This window comes from Diabrotica undecimpunctata, chromosome 1 (assembly GCF_040954645.1).
Source record: "Diabrotica undecimpunctata isolate CICGRU chromosome 1, icDiaUnde3, whole genome shotgun sequence".
Lineage (NCBI taxonomy): Eukaryota > Metazoa > Arthropoda > Insecta > Coleoptera > Chrysomelidae > Diabrotica > Diabrotica undecimpunctata.
In genome coordinates, this window is record NC_092803.1 from 86,614,757 (window position 1) to 86,641,599 (window position 26,843).

At 34.1% G+C, this 26,843-nt stretch overlaps 1 protein-coding gene across 2 annotated transcripts in view; it reads left to right on the forward strand.

The window, feature by feature from the left end:
* LOC140451119 (NPC intracellular cholesterol transporter 1-like) overlaps positions 1–26,843 on the forward strand; it is a 229,349-nt gene that overhangs the window by 69,545 nt on the left and 132,961 nt on the right. For both annotated transcript variants that reach the window (XM_072544850.1, XM_072544856.1), the window contains exon 7: positions 9,572–9,777. In XM_072544850.1, coding sequence (XP_072400951.1) covers positions 9,572–9,777 — 206 coding nt within the window. The remainder of the gene's footprint in view (positions 1–9,571; positions 9,778–26,843) is intronic.

The window sequence follows — 26,843 nt, forward strand, 5'->3', positions numbered from 1 at the left end:
ATACAATAAACAGAATAAGATCAAACCACGCACTCACTCCTGCATACAAACACAGCATAGGTATTACTGATAACCCATATTGCTCCTGTGGTAAAGTGGGAGATCTGCAGCACTTTATATTGGAGTGTGGACAGTACAAACAAAGTATCAACATGATGTATGAAAAACTAATTGGGCTAAATTGTTCATTGCCTGTCAATTTAAATACAATTATTTTTTCAAATAATAAGCAGATATTAAATATTCCTGTATATTTAAATTATAAATAGTTTTAGGTATTCAAATTAAAAATTGTAAATATGTCAAAAATTGAATGTGTATACGAACATTTACTTTCTGTAAATTTATATTATAAATAGGCTTAGATAATAAAATCAAAAATTGTAACTACCACAAATAGTCTGGCTAATTGGCTATGCCAAAGCCATTATACAATAATAAAAAACACATCGAATGTCACGTGTTGCGTCGAATGTCACGTCCTACGTCGAATGTCACGTGTTACATCGAATGTCACGTCATGTAACGTGACATTTCACGTCAAATGTCACGTCCTGCGTCGAATGTCGCGTGTTCCGTCGAATGTCACGTCATGTTGAGAGGAAATATATGTTAACATAAAAAATAAAGATGATGGTATTCTCAAAAGGACATTTCGTCATACCTCAGATGTTATTGGACCTATTTTGACGTTTATGGTATCAAATAATGAGGTTTTCATCAGACAAATTGCATTCTCACGCCATCTGTTGGCTACAGCCTTTAACTATGTCCAAACCATCTAGCACCTATATGGCATTCAGACTATCGCTTTTTGTACACCGTATATTCAAAACAATTCTTCTTCTCTTTCGAATTCAATCAACATACTGGGGAGGACTCGTTGAAAATGATATAACGTACAGCAACGTATGAGGTATCAGTAGAAATAGAATATGATTAATCGAAGAACGTATCCCATTCTTACAGTATGTCCAAACCAGCAAACATCCGCTATAATATACAAGATGATTGATTACTACTATAAATGGATCTCCTCTGATCCTACACCTGCTCTTTGTAAATGTACCATTCTTACAGTATGGCTAAACCATAATACATACTCGATATAAATATCAGCTGAACGATTACTGCTCAACAAGGATCTTATCAAAATGATAACTACTATACATAGGTCTCCACCTAACGTGCGATACATGTCTATTATTCCATATATGCATATAATTTTTAGGAACATTACTGAAATCATATGGTAAGGCGAGTTGCATACTATATTATTTTATCTACAACAATTACCACTTTATAATGATATTCAGATATAATCCAATTATGAAGGCTATCAACAAATGGTTACCATCCATAAATTATGTTCAAACAAACTAACGTGCCGAAAGACCATTACATTATATCTTCGTTGTTATTTATCTGATTTTGACGCACGAGACGTTAAATGAAAAGCGAAAGGAAAGCGTAAATATTTGCATACTATAGTTTATCTACGACGAGCAAGTAATTTATTGTTTTAAAGTGGATAATGAACATTGGTCTCTGTAAGAATATATGTTGGTCATAGACGGTTCTTCGATAGCCATCAGGCAACAATTTCCCCTGATCATGTTTATAAAACATACGGAATGCACTGTATATACCTAACCCTAGTTGACAGCGCACTTTACAGGTCCCGTCTCACGATCAACTAATAGGTTTAAGTACAACTCCCTTCGTGAAGGTACACAGGCGTGAATCCGTTCAGGAAAAAGTCGACCATCCTTTTTATACTCCGTAAAGAACCATCAAATATTCAACGTTAAGATATTTCAGGTATATTAACAAAGAAAAATCAAACTAAATACATTTTTAGAGTATATACATTTTTAGAGTATATATAGTTATAGAGTATATATAGTTTAGAGTATATACTTTGGATGTGAAAATTGGAAGTAAATGTATTATGTTATATGAAAGAAAAACTCAGCCATCGAGTAAAGACATGACTACCACAATACGCTACCTAGTCGATTATAAATAAGGAATTTTCAAGAATAAACCGAATGGAACAAGATAACTTAGAACTTGTGAATAAAATTAACAAGAAATAATATGAAGAAAATAACAAAACCATATATAAAAGGATTATCGGAAAAACTTAAAACAATAGGAAATAAATTCAAAATCTCAACAACATTCAAAACAACAAACACATTGAGATCTATTGTATCTAAAAATACACCTAACCAAGAACAAGAAAGAAAAAAGAATTATATTTATAAAAAAACCTTGTGAATGCGAACATTTTTATTTAGGTGAAACATCAAGACCATTAACCGTTAGAATAAGTGAACATCAATCATATTAAAAGGGATTAGATAGATCTCGAGTATGTAAATACGCATGGGAAAATGAACATAAAGTTCAGCGGAAAGATTCAAGTCGAGTCCTGAAAGAAATAGATGGTAAAAAGAGAAAAATCAAAGAAGCGGCTCTAATTATGTTAAATGAATTTAATTTAGTCGCAAATTCCTGGGCAGAATACGGCGGTCCCGGACAATTAAATAGTTATTGCTTTATATGTATTTCCCATATACTAATACGGTAACTTACATTCTATTTAAATAGTTTTTAAAGTAATTAGTAAAAATTACTCCTTAGATTGTATTCGACCTAGCTATCTCGTTAATTAATTTATTATAATAATATATAGTTTTTATGCCATGTTCCCTTCACACTTTACTCGGGCTTAGGACTGGCAGCCTACCGCTGGCGTGTTTAGAACTTGGAATAAACTTCGAATTTGTCATTTTTTTGAAAATTTTAATTTTTTTGAATTTTGTTTACGGTTTATTTTATTTTTTATTAATTTTTTTAAATTCATTTGTGCATATGATCTTTATATGTATTTCCTATATACTAATACGATAAATTATGTGCTATTCCCCGCAAGAATTCGTAAGTGTTCGCAGGGTCGTAATTGGTTACCAGACTTGCAATCCGCTCTGCACAATCTCTGTATTTTTTACGTGTAGGAAGGCCTTCCAAGCCTCCTATATACTGTTCAATTTGAAGTTCATGAAGCTGAAGCTCTGCTCCAGCTGAATGCCTTTAATAAATCTCCAAATGTTTGAATGATCTGCGGAAATATATTATTAAAACCCTCGATGCCATCCTTCTATGCAATTGTTTGTTTTTGGTAAACTTTCTTGGACTTCATCATAACAATTTCACAGATCATGTGAAAATAAGGGTAAACGGCGTTGTCTACCTTTAAGGACGCCCGATCCAGGTATCTTCAAAATAATCAATTACTGACTGGGCTTCTGCTGGCAACATATCTTGCTCGCAAATCGTTTCAAATGCCTCAATTACGTCTGCAGTAGGAACGAATGCCAAGGCCGCCAATAATCGGAGCTTTAAAGCAAAATTTCATCAGTTTCTTACCTTCTTTTTAAACCGTCTAACTGGATTCTTCTAAAGAGACATTGAGTGAAATGGAAAAAGCACCCACGATGGCTTGAGTCGGGATATTCTTATTTTAGCTTTATTCTTATCTTGAGCTCCAGGCAAAAGTTCTTTTAATTTTGAAAGTAGCCGAAAACCGAAAGCAGCCGAACAAGTTTTTTCTGTCTTGTTAGGTAGTAGTGCGTATACTAAAGGAATCGCAGTATTCTTCTCTAATCCCTGGATTGTATATAGTTGATAAAAAAGGTGAGGTACAGTTTTGAAAGTTCCGTCGGCAAACCAGTGTTGTGACCTTGCCAGAAGAAGCAGATTTTGTCTTGTTGAAAAAATTAACAACGGATCATCGTGTGGGTCTGAATCAAATATTAAAAACAATGTCTCTTCTGTGAAGAGGTAAAGCCGGAGCGGCTTGCTGATTACTTCGTACACGTACATAATTGTTCTTTTAATGCTGCTCACTTTTGGAAGCGTGGCAGCTGTAGCTTGACTAAGCTGAACATATGCAGTGGATATTATATGATGTGGCCCACCTTGGGTTTGTGTAGCGTTTTAACGTATTCCGTTGAAAATTTTTGTTTTTTTTTTCCACTTGCCTTGCGTTCGCTATATGGTTGTGTGTCCCACTTCTTTTTACTACTGCACCTTCTAATAACACGAGCTTTACACTTGAATGTCTTGTAGTAGTCACACTTACAATAAATGTTTTTTCTTTATCTTTCTGGTAAAGATAACCGTCGATCAATAATTTACTCTTACCCTTTTCACTAAGTACTCCAAAGCCATTTTGCGTCGTGGCCCTAGCTCGAGTTTTGACAATAACGCAATAGAAAACTGTCGTTGCAAGTATTTATATGAAATTTAGTTGTTTTGGTTAGTATTAAGACTAATGGCACATAGTGTAATCTCTGTTAATGGAGTGTACTTATAAAGAATTTAAGAGTGGGATTTCCCAACTTCAGGTAATCAGGTAAAATAGAATTTATTTTAAGATATTATTATTAAAAAGAGCAGGAAACAAATAATAGTATATTTAGAAAACTCGTTAGCAGTTTAATCACTTTGTTAAAGAAAACATTAAAATGCAATTAGCAAGGGATTATTGCCCTCAATTCTTGCGGTGAATAGCACATAATTTATCGTATTAGTATATAGGAAATACATATAAAGATCAAATATATATTATAATAATAAATTAATTAACGAGATAGCTAAGTCGAACACAATCTAAGCAGTAATAACTATTTAAATAGCACGTAAGTTACCGTATTGGTATATAGGAAATAAATGTAAAGCAATAACTATTTAAATATATTTTTCGGTGAATTCTCTTTTCGGGCAATTGTTTTTCTGCCAGTTGTCTATTGTCTAAGTCAAATCGTTAAATAATTTTTGTAATGTTTGATACAAAAACACTTGAATGAACCCAAAACAAATCTTTATTTTACTACATATCAAACACAACTGTCGTTCTTTTACCGGTAACCTAACTAAAATATAATGCGATAATTAGCAATACATGAGCGTCGCGAGTGGGGTTTATAATTACATGGCCAATACATTACATCACCCCACCCTAAAATACTACTTATAACTAAATTTAGGAACACAACAAAACTAAACTTCTAAATACTATATTTCGAATCCAAAACGTTTTGATTCTTTTTTAGATCTTATTGGACGTCTACGTGGGATGCCTGACTCTTGGGTAACATCACTATCATTTTGAGAGTCTAGCTGAGGCTCCCCACCTATATTTCCTGTTGAGTTTGTAGCGGCTTGGATAACATTTTCCTCGTTATTTTGAATATTATTTTCCTCTGAACTATCGTGTATCGTCTCCGCAAATGTAATACCTTCTAAATTACTATTAAAATCTATTTTAATTTGATTACAATGTCTTTTCCACGTAAGTTTACTACCTAACGGATTTACCAAATATGCTCTTCTATCTAAAATTCGTAAAATCTTTGCTTTGCACCACGACACCTTGGTGTTTCTATAATCTTTAACTAAAACGATATCCCCCACTACAAACTCTACCTGTCTCCTCCCCCTATAATATTTCTTATTATTTTCTTGCGTTTGCATCAAGTTACGTCTAATTTGTGTTAAATCAACTGGGTTTGATTTTTGTTTTTGTAAATCATCAGGTTTAATTAAATCTAGACGCATTCGCAAAGCCCTTCCAAAAAATATCTTAGCGGGAGAAGTACCTGTCGACAGGTGCACTGTGTTCCTATATGTTAATAAAAACTGAGGCAATAATAAATTAATATTTCTTTGATCAATATCTTTTAACAAAAAATGCTTGACTGTTTTAACGCTATTTTTAACAGCACCGTTGCAATGTGCTGAAAAAGGAGGTATTGTTATATGTTTAATACCATTAATTAAAGTAAAATGTTTAAATTCTTGCGATGTTAGCTGCGGGCCGTTATCGCTGACAAGTACTTCCGGTAAGCCATAACGAGCAAAACACTCCCTAAGTTTAGCAATCGTAGCCATTGAGGTGATTGAAGACATTGGACAAACTTCCACCCATTTAGAAAAAGCATCCAAAACTATAAGAAAATTAGTTTTGCGTGTTTCGGCAAAATTTATGTGCACACGTGACCAAACATTTTGAGGAATGCTCCAGCCTTGCAAAGGAACCTTAGGTGGATCTGCCTGCATGCTCTGACAAGGAATGCAATTCTTGCTGAGAACTTCAATTTCTTTATTTAAAGATGGCCACCAAATATAAGACCTAGCTAATAATTTCATCTTAACTATACCCAAGTGAGCTGTATGCAATTCATTCAGTAATTTATTTCGTAGTTTACTAGGAACAATTACTCTTTGTCCCCACAATAAGACGCCATCTTCAATAGATATTTCATTTCGTTTAAGGAAGTAGGGTTTAATTTCTAATTCAACATTTGTTGGCCATTTGGCCATAACATATTTAGTTACACGAGACAAAATCGTATCTTATTCTGTTTCTTTCCTTATCTCATTCACATTAATAGGAAGTTCTTCGCTTTCTACTAAATAATTTAAATTAACAGTTTCCTCTATATTAAATTTAGAAGAATCTAGCCTTATCGACTTATTTAAAGGCAATCTACTTAAAAAGTCTGCTACATTTTTTTGTGTTGTTACAGGCTTTATAATAAAATTGAAACCACTTAAAAATACTGCATATCGCTGCAATCTATTGGCCGCCGTAACCGGTATCCCATTTTTAGGGCCAAAAATGGATACTAACGCCTTGTTATCTGTGATTAAATTGAACTTCTTCCCATATAAAAATTGGTAGAAACGTTTAATTCCCCACACTATAGCCGTTGCTTCTTTATCTAGAGTCGAATAAGCTTTTTCGGTATCGCTGAGCGTTCTACTAGCAAAATAGATTGGTTTCTCGCTACCATCTTTAAAACTATGCGAGAGAACAGCTCCGATCCGAACAATCTGAACTATCAACCGACAAATTTAATTCTAAGGTTGGATCGTAATGAACTAATACTAGATCTGAAGCTAACATTTGTTTAATAGTGTCAAAAGCTAATTGACATTCTTCATCCCAGTGCCAAACTACATTTTGTTTTAAAAGCTTATATAAACAATGAACAATGTTTGGGAGATTTGGAATGAATCGATTATAATAATTTATACTTCCCAAAAACGATTTTAGTTGTGTCACATTCGTAGGTTCTGGGATTGCCTCAATAGCCCGAATTTTATCTTGACTTTTATGCAAGCCCCTTTTATCAATTATAAATCCGAGATAAGATACTGATTCCGCGAAAAACGTACATTTTTCTTTTTTTACTGTAAGACCACATTCTTGTAAAATCGCTAAAACTTTACACAAATTCCTAGTGTGTTCTTCCCTATTCCTTCCTGTAATTAATACGTTGGAACTGGGATGGACCTGATACAACTCCATACGGTAGCCGAGTAAATGCAAATAATCCCTTATGAGTACTAATAACCGTATATTTCCGAAAATCTGGATGAATCACAACTTGCTGATAAGCTTGACTTAGGTCAATTTTAGAAAACTCTTGACCACCCTGTAACTTAGCAAATAAATCATCGATCCGTGGTAACGGATATTTATCCGCTTCGATAAAAGGATTGATAGTTATTTTGAAATCACCACAAATCCTAACACCTCCATCATTTTTTAAAATAGGTACTATGGGTGTTCCCCATTCCGAAAATTCAACTGCAGATATAATGCTCTCCTGGACCATTTTATCTAATTCCATCTCTACCTTGTTTCTTAAAGAAAAAGGAACCACTGTGGGTTTAAAAAATTTAGGTCTGGCATCTGGTTTAATATTAAATTTTAACTGAAATTTATTAAATGTGCCCAATTTGTCTGAAACTACAGTGGGAAAATCTTTCATTAACCACCCCATTATTTCATTATTTTTGTCTGCTTCAATAAAATCCAAATTATTTGTTTGTTTTGAAAAAGTTACTGGTAAGTTAATTTTGCCCTTAGGATGAACCTTGCCCCCGAAAAATTAACTAACGATACATTAACTTGAGATAATGGTTGTGTATTAAAATATTTGTTATATATACTAAAAGGTAGGACAGAGACCGCGGCACCCGAATCTAATTCAAATTTAAACATTTTACCTTTAATATTAATATCAATATAAATTGGCGGATCATTATTTGATGATATACGCAATACAGATGATTCAGTTCCTTCTTCCAATAAATTTAAAAATCTTTTTCTACATACCAGTTTTAAGTGTCCTCGAACGTTACATAAATTGCAGATATAATCCTTATAGGGACATACTGAAGGCGGATGTCTTTTAGCACACCGGAAACACTTTTGAGCACTACCACTGAACTCAGGATTAAAATCTAAACTATGTCTCTGCATCTCTGAAGTTGAAGGTCTAGTCTCCTTAAATCGCCGTTCTTGTTGATGTGTTCTGGCATCCCCACGCTGTGATACTTGCAAAATTTCCTTACTGCAACTTCCACTCGTTATTTGACACACCTCTCTTTCTTCTACTGGTTCCATTTTCACCACACTTCTGCTATCTACTTCGTTAATGCCAGCTATTGCTGCTTCTTCAATTTGTGCTGTTTCCATAGCTTTATTAAGATGTCTGACTTCAGTGCAAATAGCGTATTCTTTACTTTTCCCTCATTATATTTTGAAATAAACATATCTGTTAATTTCGTTTCCAAATTATTTCCAAATTCACACGTACCGGCTAGTTTTTTTAAACGTACACTCCAATCTTGTACACTTTCACTTTTTGTTTTCGAAGCGCCGTAAAACTTTGCTCTTTCTACCCACACTAAACAAGTTTTGTTATAGTAGCTATCTAGGCTTTTTACAATGACATTGAATTCACATTCTTCAGGTTTTTTAGGCACGGACAAGTCAGATAACAAGATATAAGCTTCTTCTGAAAGGCTATATAACAAAATAGCTCTTTTAATATTAACATCTGTAATTTCTCTAGCGATGAAATATTGTTCTAGCCTTTTTATAAACACATTCCATTCACAAATTCTGGGATTAAATTCCAAATTTAACGATCTAATCTAATTCTATCTAATCTAATTTCCCGTCTTTCGACATTTTGTATTCACTTATACACAATTTAAAAACGTTTTTATCCTAGACGCCATGTAATGTTTGATACAAAAACACTTGGATGAACCCAAAACAAATCTTTATTTTACTACATATCAAACACAACTGTCGTTCTTTTACCGGTAACCTAACTAAAATATAATGCGATAATTAGCAATACATGAGCGTCGCGAGTGGGGTCTATAATTACATGGCCAATACATTACAATCTTAATTTTAAAGTAAAATTGTGGCGTATTCCCAACAAAAATAGTAAAAGGTATGTAAATATTTTAAACAAATATTAGCCATATTTCGTATGCCATTTTCTTCATCTTTTTATGACATTTTTAGCCTTTTCAGTAATTTAGTAGTTTGTATTTACGTCTGCATTTTTCTCACTTTGCTGCTCCTTTAATAATATCATTTGTTTTCCTTTTTTTTTATTGGTATTGTATATTCCAAACGGTTTTTTGTTATTATTTATTTAATAGATTTATCAATAAATTCTTATTTCAGGGTCTACCGAACAAGTACCCGAGATGAAAACTGCTAGGCCAATCGAAGCCTTATCTTTTATTGAAAAATTGGGCGCAAGCTTTGACATATATTTACAAAACATATTTGAGAAATGGGGAACCTTTTGTGCTCAGAGACCGCTGACTATTCTCTTACTAGGAACTCTGATGGTGATCAGTCTTGGGTATGGAATCAGACATTTAAAAGTAAGTACAAGCTTTAGCAACATTAGATTACATGTCAATTGTCTACCGTTTATTGTAGTCTATTTATTGTACCTTGTTTTTATCAGAAGGTTAAAAATCATCTATTATAATTTTTTTTACTATTTATATATTTTACGGTGTTCCGCTTTTCGTACTAAAAATGATTTTTCAACAAAAACCAATATCTGCTGCAATATATTGTAATGTTTTAATTAATTCTAATTTATTTATTATTTATTTATTAAAAGGTTCTATTTATAACACTTATAAATTTATTAAAGTCTTTATTACTTAATTTATTTATACAACAATTATACAATTTATTGTACTACAGGCGTTACATTTTAATTTACGCAGCGCGAATCTTCAGAAACTAACTGTTCTCTTCCCAACAAAATTCCTTTTTAAAATATAAAACTCCGTTAGTTTCGGAATCCCCTAGAGCAGACATGAATTGACTCGAACATTGGGGAAGACCGGTTGTTGGCGGTGTTGACAAGAATAACGGGAACTCCATCGAATAGACTGGTATTTTGGCGAAAGCACTAGAAGGCGGTCTTCGGCAGAAACTAGTTTTTCAACTGAGCGCCGAAATAACTAGAACAGAACAGATATTAGTCATAATATATTTACAGTTTTATACGAAATATATATATATATATATATATATATATATATATATATATATATATATATATATATATATATATATATATATTATATCACGAAACACCTTTTTGACTTTTTAAAAATTAAATTTATTTCAAAATACAATAAACAAAGTTACGTGTTACAAATTTGATTATACTGTACTTAAGACTAAAGAAAAATGAATGAATATAAAGAGCGACAAGTGCTTTTATAATATTAGAAACTGCTGACTCAGTGGGAACATGCAAAAACCTTGGGTCCCGCTGACTCTGCATGTGTACGGATCCTTATCGGCTCTGGTACTTGGAAGTAGAAACCTGATACCCTGGGAATCGTCGTGGTCAGCAACATTAGTTGGTACAATGCATATAACAGCTCCCTCTTTTAGATGAAAGTTGATGCGTGGCAGCAACTTTTAGACTGTTTGTTTAATGGTATTCAGTTGGATCTGCTCGTCTTCGTCTATGGATTCGCTTAGGTGAATACTGGGTCTTCGTCTTGGAAGGATCTTCCTCCAATTCCTGGCGAAGGCTGTCACTGGTTGTCTTGGTGGAGAGGGCGGATGGTCATTGTCGTTGGTGTTGCCAATTCCTATCTTGTATCTTCTCTTGGATCGGTATTTACATATGACATAAAGAACAACAAAAGTCACAATGACGACTATTGTTAATATCGTGAACCAGCTCAGGTGTTTGTTGACGAATGGTTCATTTATTAGTTTGTCGAGTTCTTCAGAATACTGATTGAGTTTGTGATGGGCTATCTCGAGGTCTTCAGTATTGATTTTGCTAAGCTTTAGTGGTTTTAAGTCGGGAAGATGGATCTTATCTGGGAAGTGTTTGCAGCAGTTGAATGGTATTTGGACTGGGTGACTTCTGTAAATAACATTGTCATGAACGTCGATTAATTTTTGAGAGTGTACTCTTGTACTTCCAATAAAGGCAATGCACGTGGGTTGTAGTTTGAGTACATGATTGGTGTGGATGATTTCTGACTTGACGTCTCTGGATTCACATTTGATGGTAATAGGCAGTGGGTCAGAAACTGTTATGAGCCACAGGTTCATGTTGATCTTCTGGACGTTGTAATCTTTGGCGAATACTACGGAAGTCTGGCATGTTCTGGGAAGACGTTCTTGTCGTTTGAGAAGTTGGGCTTCGCATATGGCATCGCTGTCGATCGGATATGGAAGTGTGTTGTAACAGATCTTGGTTCGAGCTTGCAAAGTTTTGCATGACTCAAGACTATTTATTGTAAAGTATAATAATGAATCATCGTTTCGCGCAATATATTTATGCGTTGTTATTAATATTGAATGAAGACCTGTTCGATTATCCAGTATTGGTATTGGATAGAGACGATATAAAGTATATTGTTCTGCATCAGTTAAAGGAATATTTAAAACGAATACAATTCTTGTGTCTAGTTGATAGGCTTGTAATTCGATAATATCTAGATATTGAGCTAGATTTGAAGTGTAGATCGATAATGGAAGATTATTTTTTTGTAATGATTGTGATATATGCCTAAGCGATTCAATTAAGTCAAACGGGGTGATGATTGAACTATGTAATATTTTTAATCGAGCAAAGGTTATGGCATTTACTATATCATTTAAAGAATCTTCGATAAATGAATAGCTTTCCATTAGTAATTCACAAAAGTTTAGTATATCGATTTGAGATTGATAGAATTTTAATTGGTCAGAGATATCCATTATTGACTCTCGAATTTCTTTAATATTATCGTTAAATGTTTCCTCATCTATTTGTAATTTTCGGATTGTGTTGTTAAAGTTCTTAATAACAGAAGTGGTAACCGATATTTGATTTTTTAATAGGTTTTCGATTTGATACTCATCGCGGGTTATTTTATTTATACATTCATTGAAATATTCTCCATCTGACGAATCTAAGTTTCCGGTAATTGATTTCCATATCGAACCTATTCCGTTAATAAGCCCACGTTTCTCTCGGAATGTGTATTGTTTCGTATCAGCCATTATCTCTGTATATTTGAGATTAACAGAACTAGAGATTTGTTTAAGAAGACTTATGTGAGTTTGGACTTCGGATTTGAATGTCAGCATTCGAGGTACATCTTCTTCAATAGTATCTAATAGATTTTCTAAGATTTTGTCGTTTTTGTCGATAACGTCTCTGATTGGTTGCAGGTCTTTATATACAAGGAGGGTCCATTTGTCGTTTGAAATTTTGAGATTGGTTTCTTCATGAAAAAAGATTCCAATGGTGTTGTTGATTGGGGTTAACGTATACTGGGAGTGGATGACTGGAATCAGTCCGAGGAATCTGAAAGAAAATTACTCATGATAGGGTTTTAGTCTATCAAAATTCACTTTCATTGTTCTATTGGTTTGGGTATTTAATAAGGTAGCAGAATTTATGTGGATTTCTTGGATTTCGAAAGGGCCATTAAACTTATTTTGGGCTTTGTCTTTAATTTGCGATTCCTTGACGTAAACCTTATCGCCTATCTTATATTCTGGAGGGTTTGGTGACACATGTTGATCGAATCTTTCTTTAGCCTTTTCTTTTTGTCTTTCTGTCTTGGCTCGTGCCACTTTATAGAAATATTGCATACGATTACTTAAGTCTCTAACGTACTTTGATATAAGGATTTTCTCGTTGTAAAGTATTTCGGGTGGTCTAAAAGAAGTATGTCCAAAAATGAGTTCATACGGTGTAAATCCGTGAGTTTTGTTTTTTGTGTTATTGTATCAAATAACTGCATAAGGTAAAACATTGAACGGATGTTCGTCGGGATTTTCAGCTTGATTAGCTCTTATCATTTCGCTTAGGGTTGCGTGAAATCTTTCAATAGAACCGTTAGATTGTGGATGGCCCACACTCGAGAAGGTTAGTTTTATTTCGTACAATTCACAAAGATCTTTCATCAAAGCATTGTCGAATTCACGTCCATAGTCACAGTGTATGCGTAATGTTGTACCATAGTGTTGGAAAAAGACAATAAGATTATTGACGACTGATTTAGCTGTTTTGTCTTCAAGGGGATATGCCTGTGTGAACTTAGTGAGCTCGTCTCTGATAGTTAGGGCATAATTTCTGGTAGGGTATTCGAAAAGATCTATGTTAATTCTTTCGAATGGTGTTTTAGGTGTTTCGGTGATGACTAACGGGTTACTTAAGTTTTTTCTACAGATCTTTACTTTTTGACAGATTTCGCAGTTTTTTATAAAGTTTTCTACATCCTTTGTGATACCTTGCCAATTATACTTTTCTTTTATTCTTCGTATAGTCTCATTTATACCCCGATGGAGATTGCTTTTACCATGGTGATAATGATCTAGTATTTGGGGTATTTCATCCTGTTCCGGAGTTTTAATAACATCTTGACAAATTCTTAATTTTATTTCTTTATCGGCAAAGATAAATGAAAATATTTCTAGAATTGGTAATTCTAGTTGATTTTCGACGTAATAGATTTGCGATAGGTTAAATTCATTTTGTGCGACATAAACGATATAGAATAGGTGTTGTACTACCGTTTCGGGATCAAAAGGAAGGGGAATGATAAAATATTTCCGATTTTTGATAGTTTTACTGCCCAATATGTTGATCTTTGACAAGTTAAAATTTATGTCGTTTTCGTCAAAGACGTCGTCTAATACTTTATGATGTATCTCTTCCATTTTATTTTGTCTAAGAAAGGTGATGATATTCTTATGCGATTTGTCCAGTAATTGATTGTTAGATATTTCAATTTTAGAGTAATCAATGAGTGATTTAGTTTTATACAGTTCGACAAATCTATTAAAATGTTCAGTGATTTCTTCTTCATTGATTTCATTTAGCTCTTCGTCAGATTCCGTATCATTCGAAGCTAATACTGATATTTTCTTATGAAAATTCGCACATTCTTTAAAATGATTGATTTTAATTCGAGAAAGGGCGTCTGCATTTTTGTTGGTTTTTCCCGGTTTATGAATGATTTTATAATTGTATTCCTCAAGCTTGAGGCGCCATCTAGCTAGTCTGCTTCCAGGGTCTTTTATAGAAAATAACCAGGTAAGTGGACGGTGATCAGTTACTAGGGTGAATTTTCTTCCAAACAGATAGGGTCGGAAATGTTTTACAGCCCATACGATGGCAAGAAGCTCTCGCTCAATGGTCGAATATCGTGTTTCAGCATTACACAGGGTACGTGAAGCATATGCTATAGGTAGATCCTTTCCAATGGGGCCTTGGGATAATATAGCGCCGATGGCGAATGCACTTGCATCTGTTGTGAGAACAAATGGTTCCTCAAAGTTTGGATAGGTCAGAATCGGGTCAGAAATTAAAGCGTTTTTCAAATCTTCAAAAGCTTGCCTGCAATCTGGATCAAAATTAAAAGAAACGTCTTTTTGGAGTAGTCTAGTGAGAGGTTTAGAGAGTTTGGCAAAATTGGGGATAAAACGACGATAATAACCGGCTAGACCTAGGAAAGATTTTATGTCTTTCGGTGTTTTCGGCTCAGGAAATCGTTTAATACAGTCAGTCGACTTTTGAAGGGTTAGGCTTGATGCCATCTTGGGTAATGAGATGTCCGAGATACGCCACCTCTTTCCTGAGAAATTCACATTTATCAGGCTGGATTTTAAGATTAGCCTTTCGAAGACGTTTGAAAACTTCAGTAAGACGGGAAATGTGCTCGTGAATGGTAGGAGAGTATACTATAATGTCGTCCATGTAGACAAGACATCGTTCGTTCAAAATACCTAAAAGAATATTGTCCATGACACGCTGGAATGTGGACGGTGCATTTTTAAGTCCAAAAGGCATGCGAGTAAATTCATAGTGTCCGTTTTCAACGGAGAAGGCTGTTTTAGGAATGTCATTGGGATCGATTTCGATCTGATGAAACCCGGAGGCGAGATCAAGAGTTGTGAAATATTGACACTTTCCAAGCTGGTCTAAGAGATCGGAGATATTAGGAAGAGGGTATTTATCGTCAATGGTACATTCATTGAGTTTGCGGTAGTCTATTACTACTCGCCATTTTTGTTCTCCAGAAGAGTCCATTTTTTTGGGAACAACCCAAACAGGAGATGACCAAGGAGAAGTAGAGGGTCGGATGATACCTTCGTTGACCATCTTATTTACTTGAGATTTTACTTCCTCTTTGTGGACCTGAGGATATCTGTATGATTTCGTAAAAATGGGTTTGGCGTTATTAGTCTCGATTTGATGTTTAATCTCACTGGTAAAAGTGAGATTGTCTCCCTCTAAGTAAAATATGTCTTCATAATTTAAGCAAAGATTTGTAATAAGTTCTTGTTCTTCCTCGTTAAGATGTTCTGTTCGAAGTCGAGATTTGATTTTGTTGGTACGGTCAATTTTATCAGAACAATAATTTACCAAGTTATCGTTCGATTGGAAATTTAGGATAGGATAGTTTGAATAAGGTTCAACTACGATATCGGAAAAATCGATAATTTTGGGAATTGCGTTTGCATTTACTACGGATGTTAGAAATTCTCCTTTTTCATTTACGTGTACTAATGCGTTGAGGATATGGACTTTATCTTTTTCTTTTTTGTGCAAAATTGCATCTGTATTTGACAGATGACATGTTAACTTGAATATTTGCTCGGATCTAGGATCTATTTTAATTTGGTTATGGGGTTCATTGTTAAGCGAATTAGTTTCTACTTTGTAGAGAGGTAATGTTTTAAAGTTTGTGATAAGTTGTTTGTTTTTTATGTCTATTGTACATTCGTAATGTTCTAAAAAATCGAGGCCTAAGATTCCATCGAAATCAATATTTAAATTATGGATAAACACCTTATGGGGGTTTCCTACTTGAAACGGGACTAAAGTTGATTCAGTGACAAAAATCTTTTGGTCTGTAATACCTTGTATTGTAATTTTTTCGGGAAAACGCGGTTTGAAATTTTTCGCGGTATTTTCTTTAAAGATAGAGATACCAGCACCGGTATCGATAAGTAATTTAAATGTATTCGATGCGTCTTTTATATAGTACAGGTTTTTAGAGTTCACAGCAAGAAGAGGGCTCAGAGAAAATTCTGTTCTGGAAAGTTCAGAGATGGGTTCATGTCGTCCAAATTTAGAGTTTGAATCTGATTCTGTATTTGAGACAAAGATTCGTTCATTGAACTGGTATTGTCTGGTGGGTGGTTCTGGTTCGGGACTGCGAGAAAATCCTGATAGTCCTGGCTATCAATTAAATCGAGTGATTGATCGAATGAATGGTAATAATCAGGAGGTGAATAATTATTATCAGAGAAATCTTCGTATTGATAGCTTTCATCTGGAGCTGAAGAATAGTCATTAATATAGTCAGGTTCATAGTTAACGAAATGAGCTCTGTGCCTATCGTTTGAAAAATTAGGATTCTTATGGATTGCAGAAGCGCGTACTTGTGAATTATTTTGATTTGGTGCGAATTGAGGTCTTTGTTGGTCATTGGGTCTATTGTTTTGGAAATTATTATTTGAACTGAAAGTTGGTCTCTGAAAGCCATTGTTTTGAGAGTTATTGAAGTTTTGATTGCTATTAAAATTTCGGGAACCGTTAAAATTATGGGAATTATTGGAATTTTGCGAGTTATTTTGGGATTGTCGAGATCGACATTCGTTGTACGAGTGGCCCATACGTCCACAAAACGTGCATCTATGTGGTTGAAGGTTTGGTCTTCTGATGGGTTGATTGTTTTGATTGGGTTTTGGAGGATTAGGTCGATTGATTTTCTGTACTTCGAAATAGGATAATTGTAACTCTCGTCTGATGCGGACTTGAGCTTCAAGAAGGTCTTTTGGATTACTAGCACGAATGATGTGAGCGATCCTTGGATCGAGGCCGGTCAATAATGTATTAAGCGCCATTGATTCGATTAAAACAATTTGTGCCTGTTTCTCTACAGCAGAGAGGTTAGATTTTTGTATGTTGGCATGCATTTTTGCATTAAGGACTTGCACACGATTGAGGAATGTAAGAGCAGATTCATTCGGAAGTTGTTTGACTCTCTGTAAATCTTGTATCAAAGAAGATAGGTCTCTAGTGTCCCCAAAATGAGAAGTAAGAAGCTGTTTGATTTCTAGATACGATAATGGATTTCTTGAACTTATAAGTTGTGCCGCTCTACCGCGTAATTTATTTTTTATGTGAATTACTAATAGTTGTTTTTGATCGCGAGTAGACATATTGTAGGCATAATCACAAGCATTTAAAAATGTGTGTAAAAATATTTGATCGCCTTCAAATTCGGGTACGATAGAAAATATTTCAGATAATTTATAAGGTTCTATTTCAGGCTGGTTCTCATTACGAGAAGCAGGACGAGGAGTGTTGCCGTTATCGTTCATGGTGGTCAATAAATCAATAAACGAAATAGAAAAATAAAAAGGAAAAAAATAAAAGTATAAGATTATGGATTGTTTAACTAAATAATTAATCAAATAGAAATATCAAATAATAAATCAAAATATCAAAATAATAAATCAAAATATCCGAAAAGTATTTTTCTAAGACAGTGTCTGATTAGCGGAATAATCGACAAAAATAATCGTTTAATAAAATGAAAATAAAAATTGACGATTTGCAGAATAATCGCCAAGTATATAATCATTAAAGCAACTATCAAAATATTCAATTAATATTGGAATATCGAACAGTATGGTATAAATAATATGGTATAAAACAAAAATTATATTCGAGATGATTCAATATTAGACTTACATTAGTTCCAAAAACATCAAGTCGTCTTGTTCTCGACAGCTGTTCTACCAGGGGCTTCACTTGGTGTTCCTTCCGTAGATTACTGCAAAGTTAGGACGCCGCTGCTTTTTGGAGATTATTGGTTCTTTTTCTGATTAAAGGATTAGAATCCACCGTTGTCAGTTAGTTCTTCCTTGTTCTGCCAACGTTCCAGATCCTACTGACTTTTGCGCCACTTTTTATATCACGAAACACCTTTTTGACTTTTAAAAAATTAAATTTATTTCAAAATACAATAAACAAAGTTACGTGTTACAAATTTGATTATACTGTACTTAAGACTAAAGAAAAATGAATGAATATAAAGAGCGACAAGTGCTTTTATAATATTAGAAACTGCTGACTCAGTGGGAACATGCAAAAACCTTGGGTCCCGCTGACTCTGCATGTGTACGGATCCTTATAGGCTCTGGTACTTGGAAGTAGAAACCTGATACCCTGGGAATCGTCGTGGTCAGCAACATTAGTTGGTACAATGCATATCACATATATATATATATATATATATATATATATATATATATATATATATATATATATATATATATATATATATATATATGTATATAGTAAACTCTTAAATATTGTGGAAATCTGCAAGAAATACTCTAATGTGTATCAACTGTTTCGCCGAACTTTTTCGCCAAAGAGAATTAATTTGGCTTCTTCAGGGCTGAAAGAGAATAAATTATAATTAGCTACCATATATTATCTATTAAAACATTATTGATCTTACCGTAACTTAGAATTGTAGAGTTAGAATATTAAAAAACTTTGCTAGTAACATAGTGGTGTTTTTTGTTACTATGTGCAAAAAAAGTTTTTTTAAGGTTTGAAATGTATGGTAGCTTTGAACTTGACACGTAAAGGCTTACCCAAGGTTAATCGAAAAACCCAATGTAACTACATTTAAAAGGAGGTAATTCTTTGAATTGTCGGCAATAACTAAATTTTTGATTTTTAGAAAGTTTAAAAGTGAGGTTCTGTTATAGCCAGAACGCAAGCGCTGACAACTTCATTAGTTCTTATGAATCTTTATGTCGTTAAGGTTCATTGGTAAAAACGAATGAATTTAAATCCCAGTATAGGGAATTATTATTTTGATTTTCTTTATTTAATTATATTCTATTGTTCATGTACTATTGCATCTTATTGAGATGTATCTAAGAAAAGCAAGGGAATGTTATATATTTTTTTGTTAATGAAAATTAATTATAAAGGTATGTTAGTTGTTAATGGATATATCAGTCAAGTTAGATATCTGTGATGTAGTATTGTTCTTGGTATCTGATTTAAGTAACAAGTGGTATATATCGCTTAGATTCTTAATGTCACTCTTAACATTAATGGAGAAATCGTTAAGGAAAATATAAGACATTTTAAATGTCTTATATATATATATATATATATATATATATATATATATATATATATATATATATATATACAGATAACAATTTCTTTGTTTTCCACCCAAATCACTGTGTTTTTTGCTATAAGTGTTTTATTATTTTTATACTTAGTTTCCACCTGTTCATTGTTTGTTCTCTTTGTTTGTTTGTAGTTTACTCTGTGATGTCAATAACCATTGACGAAAGCTTAGACTATTAATTAAAAAGCACATCTAACGAAGCACCCGAGTTTTATTTTGCTAACAGGATATCTATATTTCCCCTTGGTCTCCCCTCCATATTTCTTATTGACGCCCATTGCCCATTAGTGAGACGATTAGTTCCGATCAGAGATATTTTACATATCTCTGGTTAGTAGATAAAAGTAACATATAAATTGAGAAAATTTAAAAGTTCTTACGCTAATCATCGTCTATAAAATATATACGAAGTTGATTAAAAATTACACACTTCTTCTCTTTGTCTGTCAACGGTAATTCGTCTTTTCGGATGTCGCCATTGGTGTTCGTCGAGGCGTATCTTCGTTATTCTTGGGGGACTGGGGGGGGGGCGTTTGGGTGTCTTTTCGTGATAGCCTCCACCATTGGTCGATGTACGTCGTTCTCATTGGACGTCGATGCACACTTTCCCATTGGGGGCGTTCCTATGTCACCATTGGTCGGTGAGACACGAGGATGAACTCAATTCGATGTCATGATGCCGCTATTGGACATAGATACGTTCTGACATCACGAGTAGGGCGTTTTTGTGTTACCATTGGTAGAGGATATGGTCTAACGTCACGAGGGGACGTTCCTATGCCACCATTGGTCAGGAGTTTACTTGGGGGCGTTTCTGTGTCACCATTGGTCTACGATATGTTCTAACGTCACGAGGGGACGATCCTATGTCACCATTGGTCGAGGATATGGTCTAACGTCACGAGGGGACGTTCCTATGCCACCATTGGTCAGGCGTTTACTTGGGGGCGTTTCTGTGTCACCATTGGTCTACGATATGTTCTAACGTCACGAGGGGACGATTCTATGTCACCATTGGTCGAGGATATGTTCTAACGTCACGAGTGGGGCGTTTCTGTGCCGTCATTTGTCGAGGATATGTTCTAACGTCACGAGGGGACGTTCCTATGCCACCATTGGTCGAGGATATGTTCTAACGTCACGAGTGGGGCGTTTCTGTGCCACCATTGGTCGAGGATATGTTCTAACGTCACGAGTGGGGCGTTTCTGTATCACCATTGGTCGACGATATGTTTTAAAGTCACGAGGGGACGTTCCTATGTCACCATTGGCCGAGGGCGTGGCCTTGAGACATGGGGGCGTTCCTACGTCACCAGGGAGTCGTGGTCTAGTGTGACGTCACTTCCGCTCCAGAAGTCACTCTGTTTATCTACTCTGGTTCCGATCCTAATATAAGAAACTAGAGGTGGATCGTTGACATTTTAAATATACAAATAGTACTTACATTTACATTACACATTATTAAATTGCGAATCGTCTAAATTGACATTTAAAAACATAAGTTTTTCCACTTTTCTTGTTAACCGTGTTCTTCTTTTATTTAAAATTAAACCTAATTTTAAACATGTGTTCTCAAGGAACAGATTTTGTTACAATACTACAATATTTTATGAATATAGTGGTTAAGTTAGGATACACATGGCGATGGTTTTTCCACCACTGTAATAGACAGTTCCAATCTCCGTTCGAATTTTTTTGTGGGTAATATATCATCAGACAAATACATGTCGACTTCTTTTATATCTCTCGATACAGGTGTATGTTTAGATGAGTTATGTCCAATTCATCAAAAATACACCATAGACTTAAGTCATCTTTATCAGTTTCTTTTTTTTGTACTTGTTGATTTTCGATAGTACAATTTTAATTTTCATTTTTTATAGAAGTAACCAGCTTCTTAACTCTTTCTTTTGTTTTTTTACCTTCATTTTTATCAGAAAATCCCTGCATTTTAAATCATTATTTGTCATTGACGAATCTACGTCAGCAACGAACACTTTACGTCAACGAGAACGATTAGTTGATCTGAGAGACTACTACAGAACTAAAAATAACTCTTTCGGGACAGTGGACAGTCGGGCTATCGGTTAACGTTGAAAATAAAATAACTAGGTATTCTGATTAATGAATGAGTTTTGATTTACGATTGATCTGCATTTTCGAAGGTGATGGATACTTCCATTAATAAAAATATTAGTTTGGAACAAAAGAAACAAATAGATATGGATTTACTAAACCTATGCAAAGACTCGTTTCATCCGTTTTTCATAGTTGAAGAACGAGCTTTTAAAAATTTTGCAGGGTGGATTCCTGGATGTAAACCGCCAACAAGAAAAACTTTGTCAGGATTATTACTTTAGGAATGTTATATCCAAACTGAGCAAATTATTAGATCACAAGTTGTTAAAGAAGTAGAAAATATCTGTATTACTACTGACCTCTGGACATCTGGAGTAACTGAGAGTTACATCGCATTAAAGGTCGTGGCATATTATCATGCACGTTGCGTTTCCAGCACATAGCGTTTAGTTTCCGAAAAATATAATTTAAATGGTTTTAAATATGAACAACTCATACTGTCCGGAACGTAGCGTTTCGGACACTTAACGTTTCCGTTCAGTATATTCGAAAACAATATTTTACTGATGCCGACGGCTACGTAACGAGTAGTAACCGGTTAGTAAGGATAATGTAAATTAGATATCCGTCGTTTTCCCCTCGTTGTTTATTTAGGTATCTGTGATTTTGATACAGAATATTTAAAAAAATAATTTTCGAGGCTATTTTGTCATTTATGCATGTCTTTTTATTGCTTTGTGACAATTAATCACGGAAGTGATAAAAAATTAGGACTTTTGTACGGAAGTGATACCTCTTCTTTTTAAAAATACTTTTTGGTTTGATATTTATGTCTTCGTTAAATGTAGTATTTTGTTTTTTAACTGAAGGTGTAATTAAATTTAAAACATATTTAAACTGAATCCTATTCATTCTAAAATATTCATAATATTTTTCATCGTCATCAATTAATTCTCTGTATAAAGTCCAGTATTTACCTTCCTTCTTCCTTTCTCTTAGCATTGGATGTACTTCAAACCTTCTTTTTAACAAAGTTTTTTATTCTTCATCGTTAAGTAGAAGAGTAATTGCACATAATTTTTGTCGAGAAAAGCGAGATCATCTCTTCACCGAACCAAACTGAAACGTTCTATGTATGAAAATGTGAACGCGCAGTCTGATTGCTGGAGTGGAAACGCTACGTACCGGAAAATATACGTGCACGATAATATGCCGCGACCTTAACAGGACAATATTTAACCGAAAATTTAGAATTTAAAACGGTTTTATTATGCTGCTGTCATTATTCAGAATTCAGAAAACATCGCTTTTGAAATTAGTGAAATTATTAATCAGTGGGGTCTAAAACGAAAAGTACATCTTGCAGTAACTGATAATGCCTCAAATATGGTCAAAGCTATTAAATATGTTTTGGAATGAAAACATTTAAATTGTTTTGCTCATACGTTAAATTTATTGGTGGAGGACGCACTTAAATGCTGTCGTGTACAAATAGATAAAATAAAAAGTCTTTTTTCGACAATTCGGCAAAAAACACATTTCAAAAAAAGTACCTTATCTTCAGAAAGGCTTTTAAATATCAATTACAACATAACAAAGTTCCCAAACGGCCAATCCAAGACGTGGAAACTAGGTAGAACTTCACCTATTACATGTTAAAAAGAATGACCGAGTTAGAAAAGGCAATCCGTTCCACATTGGTATTAGTTAATACAGACTTAGACCAAATCTAAATAATGAAGACTGGATTATTTGTTCTCACCTTTCCCAAATTTTACGGCCTTTTAAAGAAATAACAAGTACAGTGAGTGGCCAAAAATACTTGAAGGGTAGTTCAGTCATTGTTATGGTACGCTGCCTGCAAGAATCTTGCAATAAAATTTTAGCAAACGGTAACCTTACATCCATAGTATCCGACGTAGTACAATTACTAATATCGGGTTTAGCAAAAAGATTTAGAGGGATAGAACAGAGTGGCACATTGTCATTATGTACATTTATGGATTCACGATTTAAAGTGCAGGGATTTTCTGATAAAAATTAAGCTAAAAAAACAAAAGAAAGAGTTAAGAAGCTGGTTACTTCTATAATTAAAGAACAAGAAGATTGTACTATTGAAAATCAACCAGTACAAGAAAAAGAAACCGATAAAGATGACTTAAGTATTTTTGATCAATTAATTGTACATGACTCATCTAAACGTACACCTGTATCGAGAGTCCATTAGAATGGTGGAAAAACCATCGCCATGTATATCCTAACTTAACCACTATATTCATAAACTATTGTAAATGTGAACACATGTTTAAAATTTGATTTAATTTTAAATACAAAAAGAACACGGTTAACAAGAAGTTATAGTAACTTAGTTAATATCCAGTAATTAGTACATGAGTTTATCGTAAATGTTCGAATTGTAGCCCTTGTTGTATTTAACCCCAAACGTTGTACAAATTTTTGTAGAACCTTGTTTATGGCTTCTTGAGAAATATTGTTTAATTCTTCACGAATTCTTGTTTTTAGGTCTTCAATATTTGCAGGTTTCGTTTTATAAACAAAATTCTTCAAATGACCCCACATAAAATAATCCAAAGGATTGAGGTCTGGCGACCTCGCTGGCCATTCAATATGTCCACGTCTTCCAATCCACCGGAAAAATTTCGTTTAGGTACCTTCGAACATCTGCAGCATAAAGCGGAGGTGCACCATCCTGTTGCAACCATAAACTTTCATCAAAACCTCCAGGATTAATTCTACTGGGGAATAAATTAACTAAAGTAGGTACGCGATACCCTCTTAAAAACTGAAGGTATGCTGGTATGTATGAAGGTATGTTTAAATTACCTTCTAAAAAGTAGGGTCCGATGATTCTATTTCTTACAATGCCAGCCCATACGTTTACCTTTTGCGAGTATTGTGTATGATGTTCCCGCATCCAGTTGGGGTTTTCTTTTGACCAGTATTTACAATTCTGACGGTTGACCTCGCCATTTAATGTGAATGTAGCCTCACCAGAACAAATAATATTTTGAACCAAGAGAGGGTTTCGGTGGAAGTTATCCATCATTGTTTCACAAAATTGTATTCTTTTATCTAGATCATCCTCGTTTAATTCCTGTACAAGTGTGCATCTAAAGGGGTGCAATTTTTCAAGTTTTATTACTTTGTGTACCGTTGTTTTGCAAACATCGAGATCACGACTAACTTTACGAACAGAAGTGTGCGCATTTTCTTCAAAAGCAAGAGAACATCTAATGTTGTATCGTAATTTACAGAGGGACGACCTGATTTGCGTGCGTTTTCAACCGTACCAGTTTCTCTAAATTTCTTTTCAATCTTACTTACTGTTGACTGCGTTATGGGTCTTCCTGGATATTTATCATTAAATAAATTACACACTTCCATCTGAGTTCGCGGTTTGTTTCCATGCCCAATCATCATGAGTATTTGAATTCTTTGCTTGACACTTAAATTCATTTCTACTTCAAATTAATTATAAGCAATAATACAGAACATTCACGAATTAATGCAATTATTGTACTACTTAATTATTATTGAACGTTACTAAAAATAATTACATTTCACTAAAAACTAGTAGTAGGCTACTTTTTGCAATTGATAATAAATAATTTATTTTCTAAGCGCATATCTAGACCCCGAGTATTATACTTTTTGGAATCAGCTAATTTTTATTTATCTAAGATTTCATTTCATTTCATAAAATTTAAAAAAAGAGCCGATGACGTCATCATCTTTATGTGTATCACCTTTGAGAATGAAATTTTGTTGTAGAATGTAGAACATTAAACTTAAAAATCGACGTGTTTTAGATTTTTTAAAAAGGCTTTTCATTTAGGAAAAATCGAATTTATTCCATACTTTACGGACACACTGTATATAGAAAAGGATAATGCGAGTGAATAATAAAAGTAAAATGTAATGGCATGTCTCGCAAAACAGAAAACCAAAAAATGTATATCGATGGAAGGCAACCGTATATACGTATTTCTGACTATTGGTCGTCTTCAGTACGGTGCAGCCAAGTTAGAAAAGGAGCATGTTTATATATATATATATATATATATATATATATATATATATATATATATATATATATATATATATATAAACATCGAGAAAAGGAGTACGACCGTCAATCCAATATAAGTTAAGGAACACTCCAAGAATGGTGGGTTTTTCGGTCAAAGTGTAGAAATAAAAGACAAAGAAGGTGGCTACTTCATCTATTTATTGAAGACGTTTCGCTTTCTACTCAGAAAGTTGGTCTGTTGGTGTTTCACGTGATTTTGTTTTTTGCCATCTTGATTTTAATGGTACCGATTACGAGATGATGGTCACTTGCGATGTCTGCTCCTCGTTTATTACGTACATCAAGAAGAGATGATCTCCATCTTTTTGATATGACGATGTGGTATATTTGATTTTCTCTTATATACCTGGTGCAGTCCATGTAACCTTGTAGATATTTTTATGTGGGAAGATGGTTCCATCAATAACTAAGCTATGATTGGAACAAAAATTTGTAAAACGCTCTCCATTTTCATTCATCACTCCCAGGCCATGTTTGCCCATTACGGTTTCTAAGTTAATATTGTCTTCTCAAACTTTAGCGTTCATATCGCCCATCACTATTAGTATGTCGCCTTGGTTTACTTGTTGGGTTGTTTGTTGTAGTTGTTCGTAGAAAATCTGGCAGTCATAATTCTATCATTAATGGGTTTCCATGAAATGAGGCCTTTTGGCTTGTTTGCTGAGTAGAAGACCCACTCCGCTCTAGTGACTTCCATTTTCTTTACCACTGTATAATAGGAGTTCTCCTGTTTGGGTATGATGTTCACCATTGCCCAACCATCTTACTTCCTATAGACCAACAAAGTTTAATTTATACCTATTTAATTCTTTTACTGCTTGAGCTAGTTTAGAAATCTCATACAGAGTTTTAGTGACCTGTCTGCTTTCGGAAACCTAATCGCCATTCGAGGTCGGAAGAAACAAGATTTAGCCAAGAGAGGCTGATAGATAAGATTAAAGACATTTAACTCAAGACAAGTTGAAGAAGAGTAAAATGTGAAGCTCCTTATGATTCGCCAGATGCGTTTCATAAGAGTATGATTATTGATACACTT